The sequence below is a fragment of the Vicia villosa genome, linkage group LG1, assembly GCF_029867415.1.
Source record: "Vicia villosa cultivar HV-30 ecotype Madison, WI linkage group LG1, Vvil1.0, whole genome shotgun sequence".
In the NCBI taxonomy this organism is placed as follows: domain Eukaryota; kingdom Viridiplantae; phylum Streptophyta; class Magnoliopsida; order Fabales; family Fabaceae; genus Vicia; species Vicia villosa.
The window spans coordinates 29,876,573-29,901,413 of NC_081180.1; the positions used below are offsets into that span (position 1 = coordinate 29,876,573).

General features: G+C 34.6%; 3 protein-coding genes and 3 long non-coding RNA genes across 6 annotated transcripts; 2 read left to right on the forward strand and 4 right to left on the reverse strand.

Annotated features, from left to right (window-relative positions):
- The first annotated feature begins 1,914 nt into the window (after positions 1-1,914).
- LOC131602770 (uncharacterized) lies at positions 1,915-2,607 on the forward strand. The gene has a single exon (XM_058874988.1). The coding sequence runs from the start codon at positions 1,915-1,917 to the stop codon at positions 2,605-2,607; it is 693 nt and encodes a 230-aa protein (XP_058730971.1).
- A 1,466-nt stretch (positions 2,608-4,073) lies between these two features.
- Positions 4,074-5,330, reverse strand: LOC131602848 (F-box/kelch-repeat protein At3g06240-like). The gene has a single exon (XM_058875091.1). The coding sequence runs from the start codon at positions 5,328-5,330 to the stop codon at positions 4,074-4,076; it is 1,257 nt and encodes a 418-aa protein (XP_058731074.1).
- Positions 5,331-14,856: 9,526 nt separating this feature from the next.
- On the reverse strand, positions 14,857-16,835 carry LOC131602938 (uncharacterized). The gene is made up of 4 exons (XM_058875195.1): positions 16,818-16,835; positions 16,024-16,311; positions 15,429-15,533; positions 14,857-15,329 (listed from the first exon to the last, which is right to left on the reverse strand). The coding sequence occupies exons 1-4, from the start codon at positions 16,833-16,835 to the stop codon at positions 14,889-14,891; spliced, it is 852 nt and encodes a 283-aa protein (XP_058731178.1). The 3' UTR covers positions 14,857-14,888.
- Positions 16,836-18,283: 1,448 nt separating this feature from the next.
- Positions 18,284-18,664, reverse strand: LOC131603668 (uncharacterized). The gene is made up of 3 exons (XR_009284474.1): positions 18,586-18,664; positions 18,432-18,485; positions 18,284-18,350 (listed from the first exon to the last, which is right to left on the reverse strand). It is a non-coding gene; the product is annotated as an uncharacterized LOC131603668 (long non-coding RNA).
- Positions 18,665-19,206: 542 nt separating this feature from the next.
- Positions 19,207-20,709, reverse strand: LOC131603674 (uncharacterized). Its single transcript, XR_009284478.1, has 3 exons — positions 20,244-20,709; positions 19,562-19,631; positions 19,207-19,396 (listed from the first exon to the last, which is right to left on the reverse strand). It is a non-coding gene; the product is annotated as an uncharacterized LOC131603674 (long non-coding RNA).
- Positions 20,710-22,730: 2,021 nt separating this feature from the next.
- Positions 22,731-24,789, forward strand: LOC131603679 (uncharacterized). Its single transcript, XR_009284479.1, has 3 exons — positions 22,731-23,094; positions 23,447-23,559; positions 24,675-24,789. It is a non-coding gene; the product is annotated as an uncharacterized LOC131603679 (long non-coding RNA).
- The last annotated feature ends 52 nt before the right edge of the window (positions 24,790-24,841 follow it).

The window sequence follows — 24,841 nt, forward strand, 5'->3', positions numbered from 1 at the left end:
TACATTCATATCCTTTTACTTACAAAATTACAAACAAACTTTTAATCACAAAGATATATATATATATATATATATATATATATATATATATATATATATATATATATATATATATATATATATATATATATATATATATATATTTTGGAATTCAATAAAAATGATTTTCCTCAATGAAGGAAGGAGGGCAACGGTTATAGATTGGTGCATCAATCTATTAATATGTATGAAGCACTTAAGTTAATCTGTTTTCATTTTCTTTGCTGAAGTGCTTGGTCTACATATTTTCTATATTGATATCTACTCTAAGGTCATATATCAGTGTTCTTTGTCTTGATGGTTATCTGAATAAGGTTTAGTGGTATTTTAAGCAGATTTGGTTTGTTGTGTCTATTTGCCCTTTATTTTCACCTTAATTATTTGACTTTTGATTTTTATTTGGTGCTCTTTGAATGAGATTTATTCTACTGATGGTGGATCTGGCAGATTGAGATATAACTTGCTGTCAATGATGTGGACTTAGTGTCACACTAAGTCAGATTCAAAAATGAGGCATTTAAATTTTTTTTTTAAAAAACTATTATTAGTTAGACCAAATTTATTTTTCTTATGTAAAAAAGTATTTATTTAGTTTTTAGAAAATATATTTATTTAATGTTTTTGACGTATCATAAATTTATTTATAATTTTGGAAATATCATAATACTTTTCCATATATACAAAAAATATCAACAATTTAGTTTCATAAATATTATTTTTTTATCAAAAAGAATGTATTCGACGTAGCAAGGATTTTTGTCAATCTGCCTATCACTTGTGTGGTACCCGCTTCTATCACAACCTCCATTGATGGTCTGGATTTTATGCTGTATATCAGAGAGGAGGCTCAGGGTCAATTTAGATTTTCGTCCAAGTCTCCATTGGGCAAGTCTATGGCCAGCAGTTCCTCTGATTCGAGAGACTTTTGGCTGAATGAGAACGAGGGCGTGGAGGGCAGTTTGTCGGATAGTATCGAGCAGTTCTCCGATAAACAATCTTTGGATGGTAACGGTAATGTCGAGGGTGGAGCGATGAGGAAAGCGGTTGCGGTGAAAACAAACGCAGTAGCCATGAATTTCGATACGGAGGACTCTAGTGCTGGTATTTGTGGACAACCTTCGACTCAGGTTTTGGGTGTCTTCGATTCTGCTCTTAATAACTTCAGGAGAAACCCGTAGGCAGTTGAGCAACGGATGAATTTTTCTGGAAACATGAAGCTGCCTTCGAACAAAGTGTTGTCTTCGAATGTTGTTTCTGCTGGTCACTAGGTGAAGGATGCGGAGACCGTGCTGGTACCGCTTGATTCGCATGTTGGGCTGAATGAGTGTGGTATTTCAAAGGTTTTTTGGCCGAGGACACCTTTATTGGAAGTGAAGCCTATTCAGGTACTGCTATAGTTAGGGTGGGAAGTCTGTGACTGTTTCTAAGGAGGTGGAGTCGGTTTTTTTACACAATCCAGGGTGCCCTGTTCTTTGGGTGGAGTTGGAATATATTCAGGGCGTAACAAGGTGAGATACAGGAGGGTTGCAGATGTGGGTATAAGCTCTTTAAGAAGTAAGCAGAGGGACAAAAGACTTTACCCAAATCAAGTGGGCTGTTTCTTGGTAACGCAGCAATGGCAAAGGGCGGTGATAGTATCGGTGATCCTTCGGTGTGCTATGGCAATCATCCGGAGGAGTCAGACATATGTAGGAACAGTGGTAGGCAGTGGGATTTTCTTAAAAAGGATGTCGGTGAGAAATTATAGGAGGCTATAGTGGCGTTGGGGGTAGTTGATGAGAAAGGTAGGAACAACCTTGTTAGTAGAATTGAGGAGCTGGAAAAGGGGCGAGAGGTTTTAGTGGATAGAAGGAAGGAGCATACCAAAGCGGGAAAATGATTATTGGTTCTTTGAATATCAGAGGGGGAGCAAATGCGCTGAAAAGAAGGCCAATTAGTGCTTTGATCGAAAAAGGTAATGCGGATATTTGTCTTTTGCAAGAAACAAAGATCACCAATATGAATGAGACCCTGGCCAAGAGTTTTTGGAGACACCCGGAGATTAGTTTCTCTTTTTCGAATTCGGCGGGTAGATCGGGCGACTTGATTACTTTATGGAAGAAAAGTAACATGGACATTCTTCTTAGTTTCAAAGGGGAAGGCTTTTTGGGTATGAAAGTGTGTTGGAAGGAAGATTTTTATTACGTTGTGAACGTTTATTCTTCTTGCGATTTGTGTAAGAAGAAGGCTATGTGGGACAAATTACTTGACTCGATGAGTATGTATAGCGACGGGGAATGGATAACAGGAGGGGATTTCAACGCAACCAAAAATGGTAGAGAAAGAAAAGGGAGAGCGGGTGGGTGTTATAAGAAGGAGATGGAGCTTTTTGCGGAGTTCATTCTCAAGAGCTCTTTGGTAGACATTCCGTGTAAAGGGAAGAAATTTTCGTGGTACAGTGGAGATGGTAAGTCTATGAGCCGGATAGATCGTTTCTTATTATCTAACACCGTGGTGAATCGGTGGGAGGTTATTGGCCAAATGATCGGGGTAGAGACATATCGGACCATTGTCCCATTTGAATTATGACAGACAAATATAATTGGGGGCCGAAACCATTCAAGTTCAATAATGAATGGTTTTCTTTTGATTCTTTTATTCCTTTTGTTGAAAAGGAGTGGAATATCAACAATTTAATTTCATAAATATTATTTTTTAATCAAAAAGTTGATTAGTATCATGATAAAGTAAATCATAATAATTTGTCAACAATAACAACCGTATTATAAATTTTTAATATTAAAAATAACTAAAAAATACAATTAGAAAAAATGAGAGGCTAATATATAGTCCCTTAATATTCTCAAAAGCATAGCAGTTTGGATAAAAAAAAGGAATCTAAATTTTTTTTAGTGTTCCCTCTCACATCTCCCTCTCAGTAATTTTACTTTCCCCCACATCTCCCTCCCACACACAAACCATGATATTATTTTCATTTAGTATCTTTTAGAACAAAACAAAAATGAAGCTATATCTTCAATACAAACTAGTGAAAACTAATGCAATAATGATTCTCACCCGCAATTACTCTCTCTCACTAATTCTCTCTCCTCTCTGACTTTCTTCTTTTTCACAAGCACTAAATTTTCTATTGATTTATGAATAATGTTATTGTATGTTCCAGCAAAATCAACGTAATGAAGAAGAAAAAGAACATAAAATCACGAGATCACACAGCTGCGTTTCACAAAATACATTGTATTATATTAAAACGTGTTGCATTTTGCGAAACGGAAGTAACATACTGATTTCAACCATGGGGCAATGCGTCGTGTACGCACTGCATTTTTTCAAAATGTAGTGGAATTTCGAAATTCTTCATAACTTAACCATATAACCACAGTATTTTGAAATTAAAATAAGATGACATTTATAACATTGACAAGTGAAACTAAAATCAGTACGATGAAAGTTGTCCTATGGGAAAATCATCTATGCATGTCAATCCTTGAAACACATACCAATAACAAAACCACCATAATCTCTAAAAATGGTTTGGTCAACATTAAAATGAATGCAACACATTTTCTTTAGTAATCAGTATGACAACAAGATGTCTGAAGCCTTCAACCTCGTCCCCTGTCACTCAACTTGCTATAGGACTTTACAATTTTCTGCGACTGAAAAAACATGCAACACAAATAATTAAAATTCTGAACTGTCAACCTCTATATAGAAAGCACTTATAAGAAGAAATTATAACCCTAAGAAAATATGACAGTGCTCTCTCAAGCTATGGCGGCGACGGTATAATCATTTGTCATAATATTATGCTGGATCTAGAGAACAAGCTCGAGCGGTGAGAGTTGCAATCTCACCTCTTATATGAAATTATAGTAGTTTTTCAATATTTAGCAAATATGAAATCAATGATGAGATTGTTTACTGTTAAATCATGGCCTTTTTTTTGGTTGCATGTTGCAGCCAGATAAATCATAACAAAAATATAAATGTCAAAAAAATAGTGAAGGAGAATATTTCAACACCTGATTATTCTAGTCAGAATCATCTTCATAAACTTGCATGTCATCACCAGGGAGTGAAAGCAAAGATTCTGTATACACTATCGATGGGGATCCACATGAAACTACACCATCTGCAAAGCATCTGTATGAGGAACCCTCTATAAGCTCTCCTTTGTTGTTATATCTCACCAACATATTCTCCGCATCTGTTCCAATGATATCACCATTTTTTGTAGAGCATAATGGAAAAAACTCATTAAAAAATCGGATATTCATACGGAGAACAATAGCCTTAATCCAAGACCAATGCATATTGTATTCTTTCATCACCCATATTTCAATTGTATTATTTTCACAATCCTTAGCCCATAAACTAAGAAATTCTCCAAATACCCACAACTCACAATAATCAGACTTATGGCCTAAACCATTCGGATAAGGCATCTCAAAAAGTTTCCTTTCCGTTAAATCAAATGCGATAATAACTTCAGTCAGTGAATCAGAATGTATAGCAATCCAATGAATAGCATCGTTATAGAGTGATCCTACTCTGGGTTCAATCTTGTCCTTCGTATAAAGGAAGTAAGTATCCTCAATTTCCTTCCACTTGTTATCTTTGAATGAGAAATATTCCAAACGTGAAAAATCTTCCTCGGCTAGAATACAGGACAGTGAAACCACCAAGTAATCATCTCTTAACCGATCATATCCGAAACCATATAGATAATACAAATCACGTAACTCTAAATTTGTTTCAAATTCACCAGGAGCTAAAGGTATTTGTTTGTGAACTTGGGTGCATGGATTAAATATGCAGAAACTCGAAGAATATTTGAAAAATATAAAGCCTCTACAGGAACTTATAATTTGAATAAGAGAATCAGGTTGGGGATGCAAAAAATTGAACTGTTTAACAGAAGCATTCCTTAAGACAAGTTGTTCTTCGAAATCTATAGATGTTGTTTTTTGTAACTCAGTTGATATGAATTCAATTTTACGAGTGTGTGCTGTAAGTTGAAAATGTGATTCAGCAAAATTGGGATCAGAGATAAGAGAAAACCATGGTTTAGAAACACATTTAAAACGAATAAGAGACTTCACTGGTAAACTTAGAAGAATTTCAGTTATCATTTCTTCAGGCACGTAAGATTTCGGTGGTGTCGTTGCCGTCGTCTTCGTCTTTGTCGTCTTCGTCTTTCTCTTCTTCTTCTCCATGCTTCTTTCTCGTCTTCGTCTTTTTCTAATTGTTTTCTGTGCTAATAGCATGAAATTCATGAACCATCTCATTGTTTTTTTGTCCTAAGAGAGTTAAGCAGAAAAATCAAAGAATTGCAAATAAAATGAAGATTTGTTTACTGGTAAAATCTATCTTTTCTTTTTGCAAATAAAATTAAGATCTGTTTTAAAATTTTATATTTGACTCAATTTAATAAGATTTTAATTTAATAAGACTTGATTTGGTACGATATTAAAAATAAATCTAAAATTTCGTTTATTTAGAATTGTTTTACAAAATATCATCCATTTTAACATATAAAGGATATTTGGTTTTTGTTTTATATATTTGATATTTGACCTTTTTTATTTTCTATATATTCGATATTTTTCTATTTACATGAATTTTAAAATCCACACAAAAATAAAAAAGTCATTTTATTTATGTTATGAATTGTTTTTAATGCAAAACGTAATTAAAATTTTATTCATTTGGTTGATTCTATTCTTATAATTGAGTCAATCAAAAATTATTTTTAAGTCTTTTTAATTAGAGTTAAAAGGTAGTGCACTGACAGTCTAAAATAATTTTACACTGTCATCTAATAAAAAATCATAAATGTGCCATGTTATTAAGTTTTTTTTAAATAAAAAATGGTTTAATTGGATACATGGGCGGTGATTGATTGCCGTGTAAAAATATTTTACACCGTCAGTGCATCATCCCTTTTCTCGTTTAATTATATCAAATTTTTTATGTTTGAAAATAATATTTTTTTGTTATATCACCTTAAGTCTTTATCTTCTCATTTACATTCCAGAGGGATACCGACCCTTGACCGGACATACGGCCTCAAACACGTTCAAGAAACTTAGAAGAATAAATAATATCATTAATTGTTTTAATGCAAAATTTTATTAATATTAAATTTTTATATTTGGAAAATAGTATTTGTTTACTCAGTCAACATAAAATTTGTTTTTAATCCTTTTTTAATTATATTAATTTTTTATATTTGGAAAATTGTATACTTTTTTGTTTTATCATCTTTTATATTTATCATTTTTAATCTAACATCTTTTGAAATGCTATCTTTTTTTAATAGAATAGTTGAATTTAGACCAAAAGTAAAATAAACGGTCAAATTCAATTTAATTTTTGTGATAAATATGTATTTTTAAAAGAAAGTAGTATTTATATAAAAAGTATTTTAAATTTTTATAAACAATTTTTATTTACTTATTATGGCCTTAATATATATATATATATATATATATATATATATATATATATATATATATATATATATATATATATATATATATATTATGTGTGTGTGTGTTCTTGACTGGCCCAACCCACTCTATGGCGTAAACCGGCACAATAAACATTTGTCCAACCCATGAAAGCCAATATGATGGACTTCTCCCCCATTCTGAGCACGACTAGAGGTTAGCCGAGCATGCTGGGATCCCGTCCCCAACGACGGCTGGTATTCCGAGCACGACTAGTCAGTAACCTAGTCCACAACCCCCTATATTCTAGGCCGGAAATTACGCCCAGGCCCACGAAGATAGGGGTCCACTCCATTCCAACGAGAACAATTTTAAATAGCCCTCTATCCCTAGAGGCCAAGGTAATCCAAACTTTTCCCAAAGTCTCATACTTTCTGTTGTACCTTGTTGTTCTCTTACTTACTTTGGCATTAGAGTACCTTGAATAAACAATCCCCTTTTGTCTCAACCATTACTGAAAGGAGGTATATGTATTTTGCCACTAGGATAGACAATAAACAAGCATTCTAAGAACATGTAAAAAAAATCAACCATCACTACAAGGACCAATTAAGTCGAACATTGATCTCTTACAAAAGTGACAAACACACGCCATGGGAGGGCGAACACACTCAATCCCATGAGTTACCCACAGACCTACCAAGATACCAGTTTCACACCATAAATATGCTATTATCCTCCACTTCAATAAAAGGTATATGCATGAGAGGTAGGGTAGAGGAGTCCTTAACCTCCAATAGGTTGTGTTTGGCTGTTAAATTCTGAAAATTGATGATAATTTGTTATTTTGTGATGAATTCGTGTATTGGATTTCCGTAGAACTTTATCTTTTGTGTTATTGATATGATATCACCATTATTAATTCTTTAAGGTTTTGGAATTATGATGAAAGTGAGGACTAAATGTTGAATATACATGATTTTTTATGCTAATCTGTGATAAATGGTAAGCTTGTGGCTTTAATCAATGGATAATGATTGTATGTCATATTTTGAAATTGGGGCTATTTAGGGAATCAAAATCGGATTTCTGGAAGGGCTCCAATGGTGAAAAACACATTTTTATTTTTGTTTTCTAGGTCCTTAGCGGACGCCATGGTGACTTGGAGGACTTTATGGTATGGTAGTAACGGGAGTCACTGAGGTCGTCACAGCCAGACATATTTAGGTTCGAATACAAATGTTGTCATAAACTTTGATTTGTTAGTCAATTGAGATGTCGTTCACAACATTGGAAAGCTAACGCTTGGTACTATCTCACGATGATGCCTTAAAAGGATGAATGTGAAGTATTGACATTGAATTATTTTATAATGTTTTGATTGTTGTAGAGGCCTCAGTTGTTTATGCGGGAGTTGTTTATACAAAAGTTGCAATTGTTAATTTTCGGAGTTTTGTAGGTTGTTTGGCTATTTTTAACCATTGTGTGATGTTGTCTTGTTGTAAGTTGATGATCAAACGTAAGTTAATCGACTTTACGAGAGAATCGATGAATAGTGGAAGTACCTTGGTTATTGATTATTGTGTTGTGATGAACATTCATATATGGTGATAAGTATATGTTGCTGTGTTAACATGATAACTGGTGATAATTACTTTTTGTTGTGGTTAGGTCATCCAGAAGAGGGATTACTTGAGTTTTCAGTGCATTATGTTAACATCAGAGAAGGGTCTTACCGCGTTAATTTTGTTGTGCATTGATGTACATGAGCATTACATCATTGAGTTGTGTTAAGAAGCATGTTTAATAGTTCAGAGAGGGGGCTAGTGGTTTGTTCCAAGCTCACAATGGGCGATTATAGCTCATAAAAGGGGCTCATGGGATCAGAGAGGGGACCCGGTAATACCTCATACATATATGTTTAGAATAATATGCATATGGTATTATTATGTGGTACATGAATTTCATACATAAGAAGCGGAATAGGATAACTATCAAAACAATACACAAAATTTGAATGTATCATGGCCATAAGGTACAACCCTGTAGGTACTAATGCATAATCTCTAGAGTGCATAAACTGAAGGCTCAAATCACAATGATATCTATCCAAGAGACATCCTCAAGCAAGCTAGGTCATCCTACCTTTTCCTTTATCCTGTCTTGAACATCCTAAAAAGATATAATAGGATTGAGGTGAGATTACTAAATCTCAGTGAGTCCCCATATCTTATGAGTCCACTCGGTTCTACAGGGTACATGCATCAACCCTGATCCACCATTGATATAGGGCTTCCTCACAGTCAAGTACAAAATACACAACAACACATAGTATCGCAATTGGGAGTTCATTGGTGCCCAATGCAAAACAATCAAGTATTCAGACCCGTAACCACATACGAGGAATCTAGAAATAGTATCTTCCTGTCTACCTAGGCTGCACAAACCACACCCTCGGTGAGTCCCAATTGCCTAGCATCACGAGACTCGCACAAGATCACCGTATGATGAGTCAGATGAGTACAAAGTAATTCACGCCTACTTGGCTACAAAATCTCATCAATGATGAGTTACCGTTGTGATTTCCTACGTTGTGTCATGACCCCGTCAATCATCTATACGCAGATGGGTATTACAAGTGCAAAAATGCCTACATGAGTGCATAAGCCCACCAAGCGAAAGCGCTAGCAATATTGCCTACTTGGCATCACTAGAGGCGGTACCAAAATGCCAATATTACCTACATGGCATCACTTCTCCATCATACCAAGCACATTGATGTGAGCCGCAAGTGGGGATAAGACCCCCAAAAGCTCATATCAATGTTACCTCAGGTATTCCCAACCCATCGATGTGAACCACAAGTGGTAAACTCTCTATAAGACCCTCAAAATCACATCGCAACGGTAGTCAATCGGAAACTATGTCCAATCACATAGTGTTGCCTTACCACCTAGTAGCTTAGGCCTACTTAGATTTAAGCATACATCTCAACGACATTCGAACGTTCAACCGAAACAAACAGAAATCAAACAGAGTAAATGATCACATTACTGTATTTATCAACATAATGCATTATATTAAAATACAAACAAGAGAGGCATGAAGAAGTAATCATTGTATATAGTTCATCACTGTAGTACAAAACATTATTTACACGTATAACAGAGGCATGGTACGATAATTTCCTCATATCATGTATGTTAGCATAATTAATGCCCCAAGATCCTTGGCATGAAGCTTTTTTAACTTCACTGCATAATAGTTTATTAAAAGAGCTTTTTGATGCTTCAAACCACTCGTCAAACAAACCTACAGTTCCCGATTTATGGTGGAAACAAGAACCATAATTTTTGTGCAACCTACCAGATTCTCCAGGCGAGGACGATGCGAGCCGCCAAGAGAGGTCGCCCGGGAGGTCGGGGAAACGCCACTAGGTGAGCTCGGGGCGAGCTCCAAGCGAGGTCTTGGTAGAAAGTTCAATGAAGAAAAAGTGGCTTCTTCGCGAGGCGTGGTCAAGGACATGCAATTATCAAAAATCCAATAGCAATCACAAATTCACATGTTTGCACTCATTATATCATCTTAGGGTTCATATAACATGCAGTTTCATGGAGTCAACTCACAAATCCCTTCCTAACCATGCAAATCCCTAAACCCAAAGTCTCTAACTATGGACTCATCTTGATTAGAGAAAAAACTCAGGTTCAGAAGAGCTCAAAGATTTGGTGCATGCAAGAGATGAAGATGGATGTTTGATGTTGTTATCTTCTATCCCCCCTTATATCACATTTTGTTTCTTCCTCTCACAAATCTGTTTTTTGGGAATGATCCAATGAGGTGTGAGTGTCCAAACAAGGCTTAAGTCCCTAATATAAGTGATATAAGGACTATAATACCCCTCTTCGTAAATTGGTCTCATTTAATGAGAAATAATCCTAATAAACTTACCATTCACCCTAATAGATCCTTTAGAGCGTCAATTAGAAATTAATTGTACCGAGGTATTACATTCTTTCCCCTTAAATAGAATTCTCCCTCAAATTCGAAAAAATTACCAAAATAGATATGGGTAAAGGTTTCACATTTATGACTCGACTTCCCACGTAGCTTCATCAGGACACGACCCTTCCCATAGAACTTTCACAAGAGGTTTCTCCTTATTCCTCACGGATCTAGTAGCATGCTCTGAGATGCGGCTTGGTCTCGGTTCAAAGGAAATATCCGGTTCCACTTCAATCGTCTCTGGAAGGATGGGATGAAACGTATCCAGTACAAAATTTGAAGGCAGCAATGCTAACTAATATGCAATTTCACATCTCCGACTCATAATTTGATAAAGTCCCAAATAAATTTAAATTAATAAAAATTAAATTTATATGTCAATTTTAAAACAAAAAAAAATAAATATTTTAAATAATTTTTTTTAAACAATTCTAAATAAAGGAAAATTTAGATTGATACTTTAATATAGTTCTAAATTGAATCTTATTATTCTCTCTGTCCCATAAAAAGTGATTCAGTTGACAATTTAACACATTAAAAAAATTTATAAATGAAAGAGAAAGAATAATATTTCTACTCCTTTACTAGTATTGAAAATGATTAAAGTAATATTAATTTAAAGGTAGAATTAGATGAAAAAAATTAATACATTAAAAATGATCATTCATTTTGACTCAATATAATAATATTTAATTTTCTACTCATCATAATATACATCAAATTAAAGATAATTTTGTATAGATTCCAGAATTTCAAGAATATCTTAAGTCGGAGTTACGAGTAAAACGTTATGACATGTTTAAAAGGATAGAAAATGCATCTAATTCAAGTCCTTATGTCATTAACTAGAAATGGCTAGTTACCACAATGTCCTCCATGACATGTCCATGACCAATAATCAGGAGTAAATCCTTTCTTGAAAATATGAACTTTAACTTCTTCAAAGTGTAAGAAATTAATGTTTCTACAAATAGAACATGAGCATCTAATTTTGATTTTTGATATGCCAGGTTGTTGGATTGCAAAAGAATCAAATTTCTTTAGCCCTTTTAAAAATTCAGGAGTGTACCCCTTTTTATGATGATTTAGCCTATTGTACATCTAACTACGACATACACGGATGTCCATATTCTAGGATATAATCAAGAAAATTTTATTCGTTGTGAAATATCAAGCAAATAGTATCACAATAAGGGGAAAATTAAACTAAGGGATCTTACCTTCGAAGTTAATTTCTAAAATTTTCCTTGTACACTATCCTCGTGCAAATGGATAGCACTCCTAAATATCTACCATGTCAATAGAAAAAAGATTTCAAACTGTAGAATCAATTATTACGTAAAGTTCATATTTCTTTGCACACTATCCTCATATTAATGGAAAGCCCTCTCAAATATCTACAAGTGTACACTATATGCTACTGCATAAAAAAATAAAGAATAGCTTAAAAGCAACTAGTAGCCGAGACTGAAAATAAGGAAATGGATACATAATGAACTCCTAAACTATGTCAAACTAAAGTAGATTTGATTACCAAATATTACGATATAAGCTATAAACTAACAATAATTATACAATATTATTTGAAACTATTTCTACATTACCATAGTCAGAGATGCAGATAAATTCTAATAATGGTCAGTGTGAAATTTGGAGATATCTAGAAACTAAGACAAATTCTATGATTTAGGTTTTCCTTGAAAAAGATACAATCCGAAATCAAAAAATAACTAAACCCGACCGCTACTGGGTGTGCCTAACCCTCTCACCCTGGGCCCTCCTCTGCCGCCTGTACCCCGCCGCACGGGCAGCATCAGTGACGATCATCTCCATCACGGCGACTGCATCTGGACCGTCCTGATGAACGACACCTCGATCCAACGCGTCCCGCCCAAGCATCTCTATCAGCTGGCAGATCGGCATGAGATCAATGGCGTGGTCATCCTCGGCCTGCTGGTTCTCCAGGATCTCCTCGTGTGCTGGCCTAGGAGCGCCGGGAACGTCGGGTCTCAGCAGAGGATGGGACACCCGGTAGAACCATTTGACGTATCCCTCCTCACTGTGCCAGTCCTGTGTGACCCGAGTGAGATGGTACTCCTGCGGTACCACATGCTGCTGCCAGTCCTCCCATATGGCAGTGAGCTGCACTCGGGTCACTGTGTCGGGAGCAACCTCAAAGGGTGACTTGGGTATCCGCTGCACGAATCCGAACTGACGCATGCACCGCTCAGGGAGATACCGAACCATGATGGTAGTCTCGCATGCCAACCAGCCAGAATATAAAGCAATGCCGTCAAAGGGGACAATCTGAGCGTAGTCGGCGAACGGCCTCCAAGTGACGTCACCGTGCATCGTGCGGTCCAAGTACAAACGGCATCTTTCCCCCTCTGGAGAGCGTATCTGGCGGCCCTGGGCATTGTGTCCACATATGCAGGATCGTAGCGGAAGTCGTGGATGTGGGAGAAGTAGGAGATGATCCAGCTCTGAAACACAAACACGATAATGTATTAAAAATAAATACGAAACATAAATACGATAATATGTTAAAATAAAACGTACCGTAAGTAGTGTGGAGGATCCGACCAACTGCCTCGTCCTCTAGTTGGAGGCCTCGTTCAGCTTCTGGTAGAGGTATGCCAGAGTAGCTGCCCCCCAGTTCCACTGGTGAACGGTATCCAGGTCCATTAAGTAGCGGAGGTAGGTCACGTCGACGTACCTGGCACTCTTGTCCACAAAGCATGCAGCGCCTACCACATGCATGTACCAGCACCGGAGAGCGCAGCCGCCGTGATAATGTGTGAATAGCTCGTCACCCTCACCCTCAGCCTCGGCAGCCGCGTCCAGGTGGTGCTCAAAATAAGTGCTCAGTGTGGTGAACCGGACATGAGACCCAGATGTCGTGACGCACTCAAAGTGAGCAACCTCATGCTCCATGCCTAAATAGAGCGTCATCCACTCAATGACCTCGATCCTCTGGATCTTGGAGTGGGTCAACAGCGGCCCCCTAATCGGCAGGTGGAGAAGACACTTCACGTCATGCAAGGTGATCGTCATCTCCCCAACCGGAAAGTGGAAAGAGGACGTCTCCTTGTGCCAGCGCTCCACAAATGCCCCCTGCATGCCGGTGCTGATGGTGGTGTACCCCGTCATGCAGAGCCCGCTAAGCCCTGAACCTCGCACATGGTCGTTAAACCACTCAGCTGTTGGTTTAAACAGACTGAAAATCTTTCGGGCGTGGTTCACCATTTTCAACGGCTCTCGCTCCTGTTTCAAAAAAAACAAATAAGCAACATATATTAAATAAGCGACAAATAAACGGTTAAATTATAAAAAATGGTGACAATTAAATGGTTAAATTATAAAAAATGGTGACAATTAAACGGTTAAATTATAAAAAATGGTGACAATTAAACGGTCAAATTATAAAAAATACCTCTCCCTCCCAAATACGCCGAGCGACGTGATCGTGGTAGCTAATCAGCACAGAGGTGTCAAAGGGCCCTCCCGGATAGCCGTCCTCCTGCTCATCATCCTCCCCGGCTGGAGGGTCAACATCCGGTACCCCCTCCGGCTCGTGGTAGGGCACTGCCGCCACCTCCTCCTCCTCCTCCTCCTCTCGCTGGCGGGAAGAAGATGCCCGAGCCAGCCGACTCCTAGATCCTGAAGCAGATGTACCCTCTCCCTCGCACACGGCTTCCCCGACCCTGCCCCCGTCCACTACTAGAAAAATCATTTTTAGAGACCGAATTAGAGACCGAAAATATATAAAAATCGGTCACTACTATCAATAGCGACCGATAAGGCGACTGTCACTTTCTGGTTGGAAAAGCGCTAGTCGCTAACGACTAGCGACCTATTTAGAGACCGATTTTTAGAGACCGATTTTGTGACCGAATTAGAGACCGATTTAGTGACCGGTTTCTGTGACAGGCATTGCGACCAAACCTTAATTTAGCGACTAGATACAATATTCAGCGAAAATCATATTTTATTTTTGTTCAGTCACTAAATCGGTCTCTAATTATTTTAATTTATTTAATATTTTAAAATTTTAAATTAAATAGGGCCTTTGGTTATGATTTTTTTAATATCTTTAAATATTTGAAAAAAATTAAACACATAAAATATTTCAAATAAAAAATTAAATAGATGAAATATTTATCATCTCTAACAAATTAAATACTCATATAAATATTTAACATAAGAATAAAAACTAAAGTTTTTCTCAATATTCAATTTAACAAAAAAAACATTATACTTTATATTCAATCTAATAAAAAAACACAATATAAAGTATTTATAAGTATTCATAAAGAAAATACTAGACTTGTTTTTACTAACGATAATAATTGCCATAATAAAACATAATATATTTTTTATAGTCATTTGTTATTCTAAGTTCATGTCTTCATCACCGACCTCACCGTCAACCTCGTCATCAGCCTCATCATCATTATCACCAACCTCGTCATCATGAACTTGGTCTCTAGAATATGGCCTTGGTTGAAAATTCAAACTGTCCATCAACTGCTTTAGCATGTAATTGTTATGCTCAACAGCCCTATTTGTGTTAGCCAATTCTTCACGAAGCTGATCCCTTTCATTTCTCATTTCTTCAAATTCATGTCTTTGAACCCATTCGGTTGACGAGGAACATGAACCACGATAAGTAGGCTTCCCTGCTATTACGGTAGATTCCATTCCAAGACCATATAATTTTCCTTTTCTTATTCCTGCAACCTCACACCAAACATCTAATTGAGGAGGTGGAATGGTTCCTTGTTGAGATGTTTCTTGGATCAATTCTTCGCATCTTTCTGTAAACTTTTTCTGATAACAAAATTATAAGACTAATTAGTATTGTGAGACAGTAAAACAAAATAAAAATAATAATAAAGGTTATACGAGTTAAATTTAAGAGCTCATTACATGCACATGTTCCGATCTTCTATCGACCCAAGTGTTAGTCTTGCGGTGTTGATGTGTGTGAAGAAACAGTTCTGAAGGATTAGGAGGAGTTCCATTTTGTTTCGTCTACAAAGATAAATATAATTTAAGAACACGTTAGCAATAATTTAAAAATATAAACGAAACACATTGCAGCCCATATAATGATCTAACAAAAAACTCAACACCATACCAAAAGCACTACCTTTACAAACTACGCAGCAAATAAACCATGTCTTGTAACATAAAAATTTTAACACCATATCAAAGTTATGTACGTAGGCTACAGCTCCGGCAAATGTGAACAATTAAAAAAAAATCTAATATCAAATCACATTCTAATAAAATTAAAAAAAAAAACAAACTAATACAATATAACTTACCATTAAACTAGATTAATCTTGCTACACAAGAGGAGAAGACATATTCAATATTGCTAACTCTATTAGCCAAACAACTTAAGTGGATCCCATGTCTAGTCATAAGAAGTTAAGCAACTTTAATAACATTTAATAATCTAAACATAATAGCTAAACATTTCACAACAATAAAATATATGAAAGTAAGAAAGTTTTACCATATTAGCTCTATGTTGGGATGAGGTGATAGAGCCACATGTGTGAAGGGATGCTCCAAAACCACCACAATCAGATGCTCGATTTGTTTTTGCTTGTATTCTCTTCTTTTTAAATTCTTGAGTTCCCCAATGATCACACAATGAAGTCCACACATCCGGACCAATCCATCTTGGTCTATTCATTGTGGTACGAACCTTATTTAGATTGTTTTTCATTACTGTTGCACCTCGTATTTCAAAGTTCTTTCTAGCCCATGCATCATCAGGTGGACAAATATTAAACCTTTTCTGTATATATAGACAATAAAAGATAGGATTAATTGTTAAAATAACAATACAAGAAACAAAAAACTATCTGACTTCTAAACAAAGTGGAGAAACAATTAGGCTTTCACAAAAACCTATAGTTCCTTCCTTAGACATCATACCTAGAATTTGCATTTCACCTTGCAATCAAGAGAACAGTAACTTCTACATTTATTAGTAAAGATGATCATTCATCTAAAAGATTGCACTATAAAGTTGAAATAGATTTCAACGGGTTGGGAATGAACACCCAATTTTTTACACAATGCAGAAGGATGCTTACTACTGCAACCAAAACTAAAAGGAAAACTTGAATATCAAAAGAATGACCAACCATACATTAATCCAAACCTAAAAATAGTTCATTATTAGGGGTGATTATGACCTATTAAGGTTTTAATAATAGAACCACAACATAATAAAGTGTCAAAACTAATCCAAAATGATGAGCTAAAGTGAAATTTAATCTTGTGCTTTCTTGATTCTACCGAGTCCAATGTCACCATTATGTGGCCCCATGAAAAGAGTTAGGTCAGCTATTCTGCCCAGGGAGGGAGGGGGCTGTTTCTATCACAATTCTTATGTCATTTATCTATGTAAAACATATATATTCAAACAGCCCCCATATCAAAGTATGCAAGAAAATTTCAATACTCCTGACTATAACTTTCACAACCAGAAAATCTCTGATTAGCTACGACAAAAATCGCATCTAATTTGTAGCTAATCTCTATCAAACAGAAATAGACTGAGATTAGTTGTGGATTAACTACTAAACATGCCGTAGCATGGATTGAGTGGCTAATTATCTAGTCCAAAATTTTCTAGCAAAGTTCCAACTAATATTTAAAATTTCCTAGCAAAACCGCTACTAAATTCTAGCTAACGATCAGTCTTTAATATTTGTTTCTAGCTATGTAGCTACAATATTGCCACAACAATATCACAGTAAATTTCAAGCTAAATAAGGCTAGTTAATTTTTTTTTAAATGATTATTCTAATCAAACCTAATTAGGCTAGATTGTAAAAAAATATATTCTTCGAAAACAATTTTCCTCCCAAGTTTATCAAACAACACAAGTTAGTAGTCGTATACAAATTATAGGTCAATCACCATATAGATATCAAGAAACGAGTGAATATCCACCACCGAGGTCAAGAGTACATTCATTTCTTGTCTTGAAAATGCAAAATTTTATAGGAAATTAAATTGTAAATAAAAGCAACAAGGGTAACACGAGAGACCATAATGTTGATCAATTGAACAATGGGTACCTATAAATAATGGTGAAGAAACCATGTGATATTCATTAACTTACAGACATGCCCAATAAACACAACAATCAACTACCCGGCCTCCATCTACTCAACTTCTTGAGAGAAGAAAACTCCTTGGTTGGTATTCTACAATATTTAAAGTGTTGTGCCTGAAAGACAAAAGTAGTCTATGTTAATACTAAGTTCAGCTCCATCTCTAACTAGCATGGTCTAAAATGAATCCTTTTATTCTCCAATTAAAGGGTGTGAAGAAGAAGAAAATAATCAAGCATACAATAAAGTTTTCTTTGAAGTAACATGGTTTATCTACAGCAAGATTATTAAACGTAGCACAATTTTCTCTCTGAAAAACATGTCTCAAATGGCGAAGAGAACGAACAGTGATTCTCATCTTCAACTTTAACCACTCCAAACTCTAACAATAATAACCCCAAAAAATTGAAAGAATCCCTGAAATAAAAAAGCACTTATAAGTTATCAGTTATCACTGTATTTTGAATCAAAAAAAGTTATTTACATATTAATAGAAGAAAAGTTATATTTTCAATAATCTAAAAAAACAGGAAAACCACAAGTGAATGCTTTTGCTATTTGATAGCCCACGAGATATTCAAGTATTAACGAAACGTTACCCTCAATGTTGTTTTCTTAAGTTTGTTCATTACAGAAAATTGCAAAATTGCATCAGTGTTACTCTAATGTTTTCTCCTAATGAGGAACCACAGGTGAACTCACCTTTTCCCTGCAGTTATTACAAGGAAATAAAAAAACAATTATAATGTTCCATAAAAACATAAAAACATTCATGAGTATTGGTTGGCACCTGTGTCAAGGAACAAAGAACTGTAGAATAACCAAACATATTGTTAAGAGGGACCTGAAATAACTCACAACAGCATCAAATTAACCATGTCAATTGGGAAAACAAACTTCGATAATAGTTAAACTGTTTATAAGACATGTTAGGTACTACTTACATGAGCTGTAATGACAAAATCATCCCCATCTTGATCATTGCAAACAATCACACCTTTTCTCCTTTCATGCATAAAAGTATGTCAGAAATTTATGAAATGTATCACAATTAAATAATATCCAGAAAGAAAAAGAAAAAAGATATGAATTCTCACTTGTTGAGGTCAGCATTAACAACTCCCTGAAATTATGTTGGTATTTTTAGCCCAACAACCATAACAGGTTCTAATATAACTAGTCTACAACCTGTGTAACATTGTTACAGAAGACAACACTACAAATTCTTAGGGATTTGAGTGTTAGGGTTACAATGAACCGTGAAGAAAGCGGTACACTAGCTGACATCAGTTTCTATGTCAGTTTCCCTACAACAGGATCTCTGACTAAAGAGCAATAATAGTTCTAATAACCTCAAAGGGTGTTGCTTAGTAACAAACAAAGCACTCCTTCTAACATCGACACATAAACAGGCACAAAAACAACACCATACTTAATATTAAAAATATAATGTTTCAATATCATATAATGTGGCACCTAAAATGCAGAAAGGAATGTAAGTAAGAAAATAATCAGTCACCAAGACTTCAAAATTTTGGGAAAATAGTTCGACATATCACCTTGAGATACATTGACATCCTTCCTAATTTATTAGGAACGGGTGGCTTCTCCTCATTCCGTTGGCGAGTAATAAGAGATGAAAGTTTCTCCATGGCAGCTTCATATGAAGATGATGGGAAGTTTTGTGGTTGTCCATGGTGACAACATTGCTTCCCCTTTCAAAAAGAACTTCAGATGACGTCTTATGTAAAAATCCTATTACATCATACCGCAACGATTTTCAGAAACAAAATTTTAACCTTTTGTAACATTGCAGCATCACACAATTATAAGTTTCCATAATACAAACGACATATTGTTTCCCCTATCATATTAGCCGCATATTATAATCGAATGTGTATGGATGTTTGCAAGTGGGACCTGGGTCAAGCTTCTTAGAGATCGCCGTCCAGCAACAACAACTGACGCCGTACAAGACAAGTAAACCGATCTGAAAATATATAATTACAGTATCTTTTTGTAAAAACAGTAACAAGAATGGGAACATATTGAATAATGCAAATAGGAAAAAAACACAACCATGGCACATATCAATTTTCGAGCATATGATTTATATAGAAACAACATTAACCTTACTTCTTGGCATAATATTGTTGTATTGCCGACAGTGCAAAGTACATAGTACTGTCAAAACCAAAAAACGACCAACATATAGAAACATACCATGAAGTTTGTTAAATTTATCAAATTTAATTCCACCAACAATACGAGAAGCCATTTCTTGGATATCCAATTGCTATTTTTCTAACAACATCTTGCTAGAGCACTTGCGCTACCTATTCATTTTAGTAACTCTCTAATGCTCAGTTTTGTTATGAGAGCCATTGTAGCGCACTTAGTTATAAGGTTTTGGAAGAGTTTCATTATATCAAATCAAAGGATAATATGTAGCAGAATGAATTATGTGTAATCCATGGGATTGTTTCTACTCGTTAGATGGAGATTTGAACACTCAAAAGTTATGCTAAATAAATATGTATGCACATATAAATCATGCCAATATATATGCACACATAAATTATGCCAAATAGAAATACCAAACCTCTAGAAACCAAGTAAGTTTACTGTCCTTATATGGAACATGAGCACCTTCTTTTCTTCTCAGATTCAACCTTCCGACAGAGACACTGTAATGTTGTTAACCATTCACCGCAGATGCCACAGCCACTTGTTGCAGACGCCATAACACCGCTAGCCACTCACCGCTTACTCTTTGATTCCGTAGTGATGCCAGACGACAACCGTGTTCCCCATTTTCAATTCAGTACTTTGAAATATTTTGTTAATAGTTATGTTGTAGTGCGACTGATTAATATCACCCATATAAGAGCTAGCTAACTGACCAAGGTACAATAGAGCCCTACAATACATGAGTAAATAAATAGATACACGTCAATTCAACATCAATTCAAATTGGATAATGCATAGATAAATTGTACTTAACTTCATGATTTTTTTACATCCATAATATGCACACATGAATCACATGGATTTAGAAAGAGATTGTTTGACTTCACTACTAGAAATACACGTATTACCTGCGGAATTTCCTGCGAAATATTTTCCGCAGGTATACCTGCGGATTTTCCTGGGACTTTATTAAAATAAATAAATTTTCTACGGATACAGGATTGGCAGCAAATTCCGCAGGAATTCCTGCGGATTTTACTGCGGATCATATATTTTAAACCAAATATTTATCCATAATATAAATTCCGCAGGTAATTTCGCAGGAAACGTTAACTTTTGTTAAAACCAAACTGTAATACAAAATCTGCAGGTAATTCCGCAGGAAAGTTTCCTGCGGTATTACCTGCGGATTTGACATATTTCAATATTTAAAAAAATTAATCATTATTTTTTCTATTTTATTAATTTTATTTATGGTGGTTTTTTATTTAGTTTAATTTAACTATTAATTAATTCGTTTTTAAAAAATAAAATTGTAAAAATTTAATTTGATGGGAATTTATATTTTAAATAATAAAATTGTAAAATTTTAATCATTATTTTTTCTATTTTATTAATTTTATTAATTTTATTTATGGTGGTTTTTTATTTAGTTTAAGTTTACTATTAATTATTTTGTTTTTAAAAAATAAAATTGTAAAAATTTAATTTGATGAGAATTTATATTTTAAAAAATAAAATTGTAAAATTTTTATCATTATTTTTTCTATTTTATTAATTTTATTTATGGTGGTTTTTTATTTAGTTTAATTTTACTATTAATTATTTCGTTTTTAAAAAATAAAATTGTAAAAATTTAATATGATGAGAATTTATATTTTAAAAAATAAAATTGTAAAAGTTTAATCATTATTTTTTCTATTTTATTTATGGTAGTTTTTTATTTAGATTAATTTTACTATTAATTATTTCGTTTTTAAAAAATAAAATTGTAAAATTTTAATTTGAAGGGAATCGAACCCACATTTTAAATCATTTAATTGGACTATGTGAACCACTAAGCCACTACACTGTTATTCTCTTTTTTTTAGTTATATTTATTCCTTCAACAAATTACTCACTCTCACGTTTAAACAATGTTCAAAAACCTAAGAAACCACCACCCACTCACTCTTACGTTGTAGCTACTCAACTTCAAACGCCAAAAACCAACAATATTCAATCGCTTACGCTTACGCAAATAAAATTTGCAAAACCTAAAAATCACTTCTCTTGTGTTCAACCGTGTTCTGTTGCTATCACCGCGTCTTCGCCGGTGTTCTGTTGCCGCAATCTCGCCGGAGCCTAGCATTGTGGTCTTCTTCATCTTCACACTTCAATTCAGGTATTCTCTTGACATTATATACATTTCGTTCCTCGGAGTCCCATCACCGCATCTTCACACTTTAATAAGAAATACCAGTACTATCAAGTTATGGCTTAAGCTAAAAATCAATTGAAATCATGAATTTCAGTTTCCATAGCTAGGGTTTTGTTCCTGTTTTTTTGATGTGGTGAATTTGTTCCTATTCTTGTCTGAAATTAGATGATTTTAAGTTAGGTTGAATATAAACTTATGTGATTTTTGTAAACAAGGTGTTTGTTGAAATGATTTTAGTCTTAGGCTTCAAAGTTTGCAACCTTGAAGATTCATTCTTGCTGGAAATTTTCATATACACACAGCTTGTTGTTGGCCTTTTCTCTTCAAACTAAAACTCTTTGAGGAAGTATTCCAACCAAACGAGTACATTTTGTTTCTTACTAATGACATGGTCACTTATTTTGCCTCTGCGTTGAATCGCGTGATTACATTTTGTTTATTACTTTTAAAATAGATCGTTTACCAATGCATGATTATGCCCAATCAGTATATGAGTAATCAATTATCTAAGTATGTCCTCTATCTTCATAATAGAGACGATTTTCAATAGCATTTTTATGTATTTCAGAATCTGAATTATAGCTCTTGTTTGAACAATCATAATACCCTATTCTGTTGATTGAACAATGTGGCTGCTGAACTACAAGATCCCACACATAGCATAAATTATTAGTGACATTTGTGACATTTGTGGCTACGTTGAGATTTTGTGAGGCTATGATATCTAACGTTTATGATCTGGATCTGGATGACTACGTTTTATTAAGATCCCTAGATGTCTAAATTATTAGTGACATCATAAATTACTAATCACCAATTGTGGATTGTCTGATGTTGATAGATATTACTAACAACAGGTTATATTTATATTCTTCTTCTAAGTTCTATTTTGTTTTTGTTCTTACTTTATTTTCTAATGAGATGTATTGAATGTTTGGTTGATGAAATGGTAGGGTATATTGATAAATGGACAGTTTCCAGGACCTCAGATTGAAGCTGTCACTAATGATAACTTGATTATCAGTGTTTTCAATAGCTTGGATCAACCTTTTCTGTTTTCTTGGTTAGTTTCTTTCTCTGCTAAATTTCTTGTTTAGTTTTGTGTTTCAAGTATTAGCTTCAAAAATAATATCATAGTTTTACTTTTTCATAGTTTTATAGTTACTTATTCTTATATAAGAAATATAGATACCGACATTGACACCTCGACACCGGTATTAATTTGAAAAAAATAATGTAATTACTAGTGTCGCAGTCGGTGTCATATATCAATCCTGGTGCACAACACCAATACTGGCACATCAACTTATCTTTTTTTAGAGGTCTCGGTGTACGAAGTTAGTTTTGAATAGTACAATGCTCCTATTATTTGAGTGTTAGGCTAATATTAAGAGGATGTGATGAATCTTGATTAGGAATGGAGTAGAGCAGAGAAGAAATTCATGGCAAGATGGAGTATATGGAACAAACTGTCCAATTCCACCAGGAAAGAACTTCACTTATGTTCTTCAAGTAAAAGATCAGATTGGTAGCTTCTTTTACTTTCCCTCCCTCTCAAAATTGAAAGAGTATTATTTAATTTAAAAGTGAAGAAGAATTTATCTTTAAGTTTAATGGATTTATTCGGTTTAATGGTATTTTTAGCGGTCAAATCAATAACAGAGTTTTGATTTGACAGTGATGGCCCAAACCAAACTAGTGGATTCCTTGGTTCGTTTAATCTTAATCTCGCATTGTTATTAAAATTAATTTTGTATGTGGATAATACTTTTTAAAACACCATGTTTCTTATCTAATTTGATTTCGTGGATATGTATATGGATTATGAAGAGGTAGGTGTTGGTGGTATTATATATATCATGGAGAGACAGGGACCACCTGTTGTGTTAACAGTTAATGGAGAATGATGGTAGTTGGCCGTATAGACAAGAGACAGATGGGAGATATGAAACATTTGAGAGATTAATTATAACCATTTAATTAGTACTAATTACTTGCATCTTTAATTGATTTAGTTTTAATTATCAGAAAAGTTAATTGAAATTCTGTGAAACATATGGCCATCCCATGTCAGATTCCATTGCTTTGTATTGTAGCTCATGCACTTGATGTCAATGAAAGATATGTATCAAACAAGGGAACCAGTTAATATTTTTACTTCAACTTTCAAATAATTCTGTGAGAGTTGGGATAGAGAACAATGAAAGCGGGACGAGAGAATCTGCACATGTATAAATTACATGCATTGAGCTTGTTACAAGTATTGGCTACCCTGCTTACATTATTTCTAACAGGCTCCCTCAATTTAGAGTGTATATAAATCATATGCATTTAGCTTGTTACTTGTGTTAGTTATACAAGGACGGACCTCTCAAATGTTTAGTGAAAACATTTACAAAATTATTTTAATCACACTTTTCCCAATCCCATACTACATTATAAATATACAATAGTACAAACAAATTCTACGTTCAAACATTCTATTCTAACTTGCTTGCATTCAATATTCTATAATGGTTAACACTACTCTTTTCCATTTGCTGCAATTGTGAACTAGCTAGTACTACCATGTCCATAGATAAGTCTTACTAATTTGCACTATCACTTGTATTTTTTACACTATAATTATTTTTTGTGGTGCAGAGAGAAAGTGGTGGTTCCCGTGACGAAACCGTACGTAACGTTTGAAGGTGAAGGAAGAGAAGTAACAGTGATAGAATGGCATGATAGAACGAGTGATCCTGGTCCCAATGGACAACAGCTACAGACTTATAGAACTGCTTCTGTTAGCGTTTTCGCTAATTATTTCT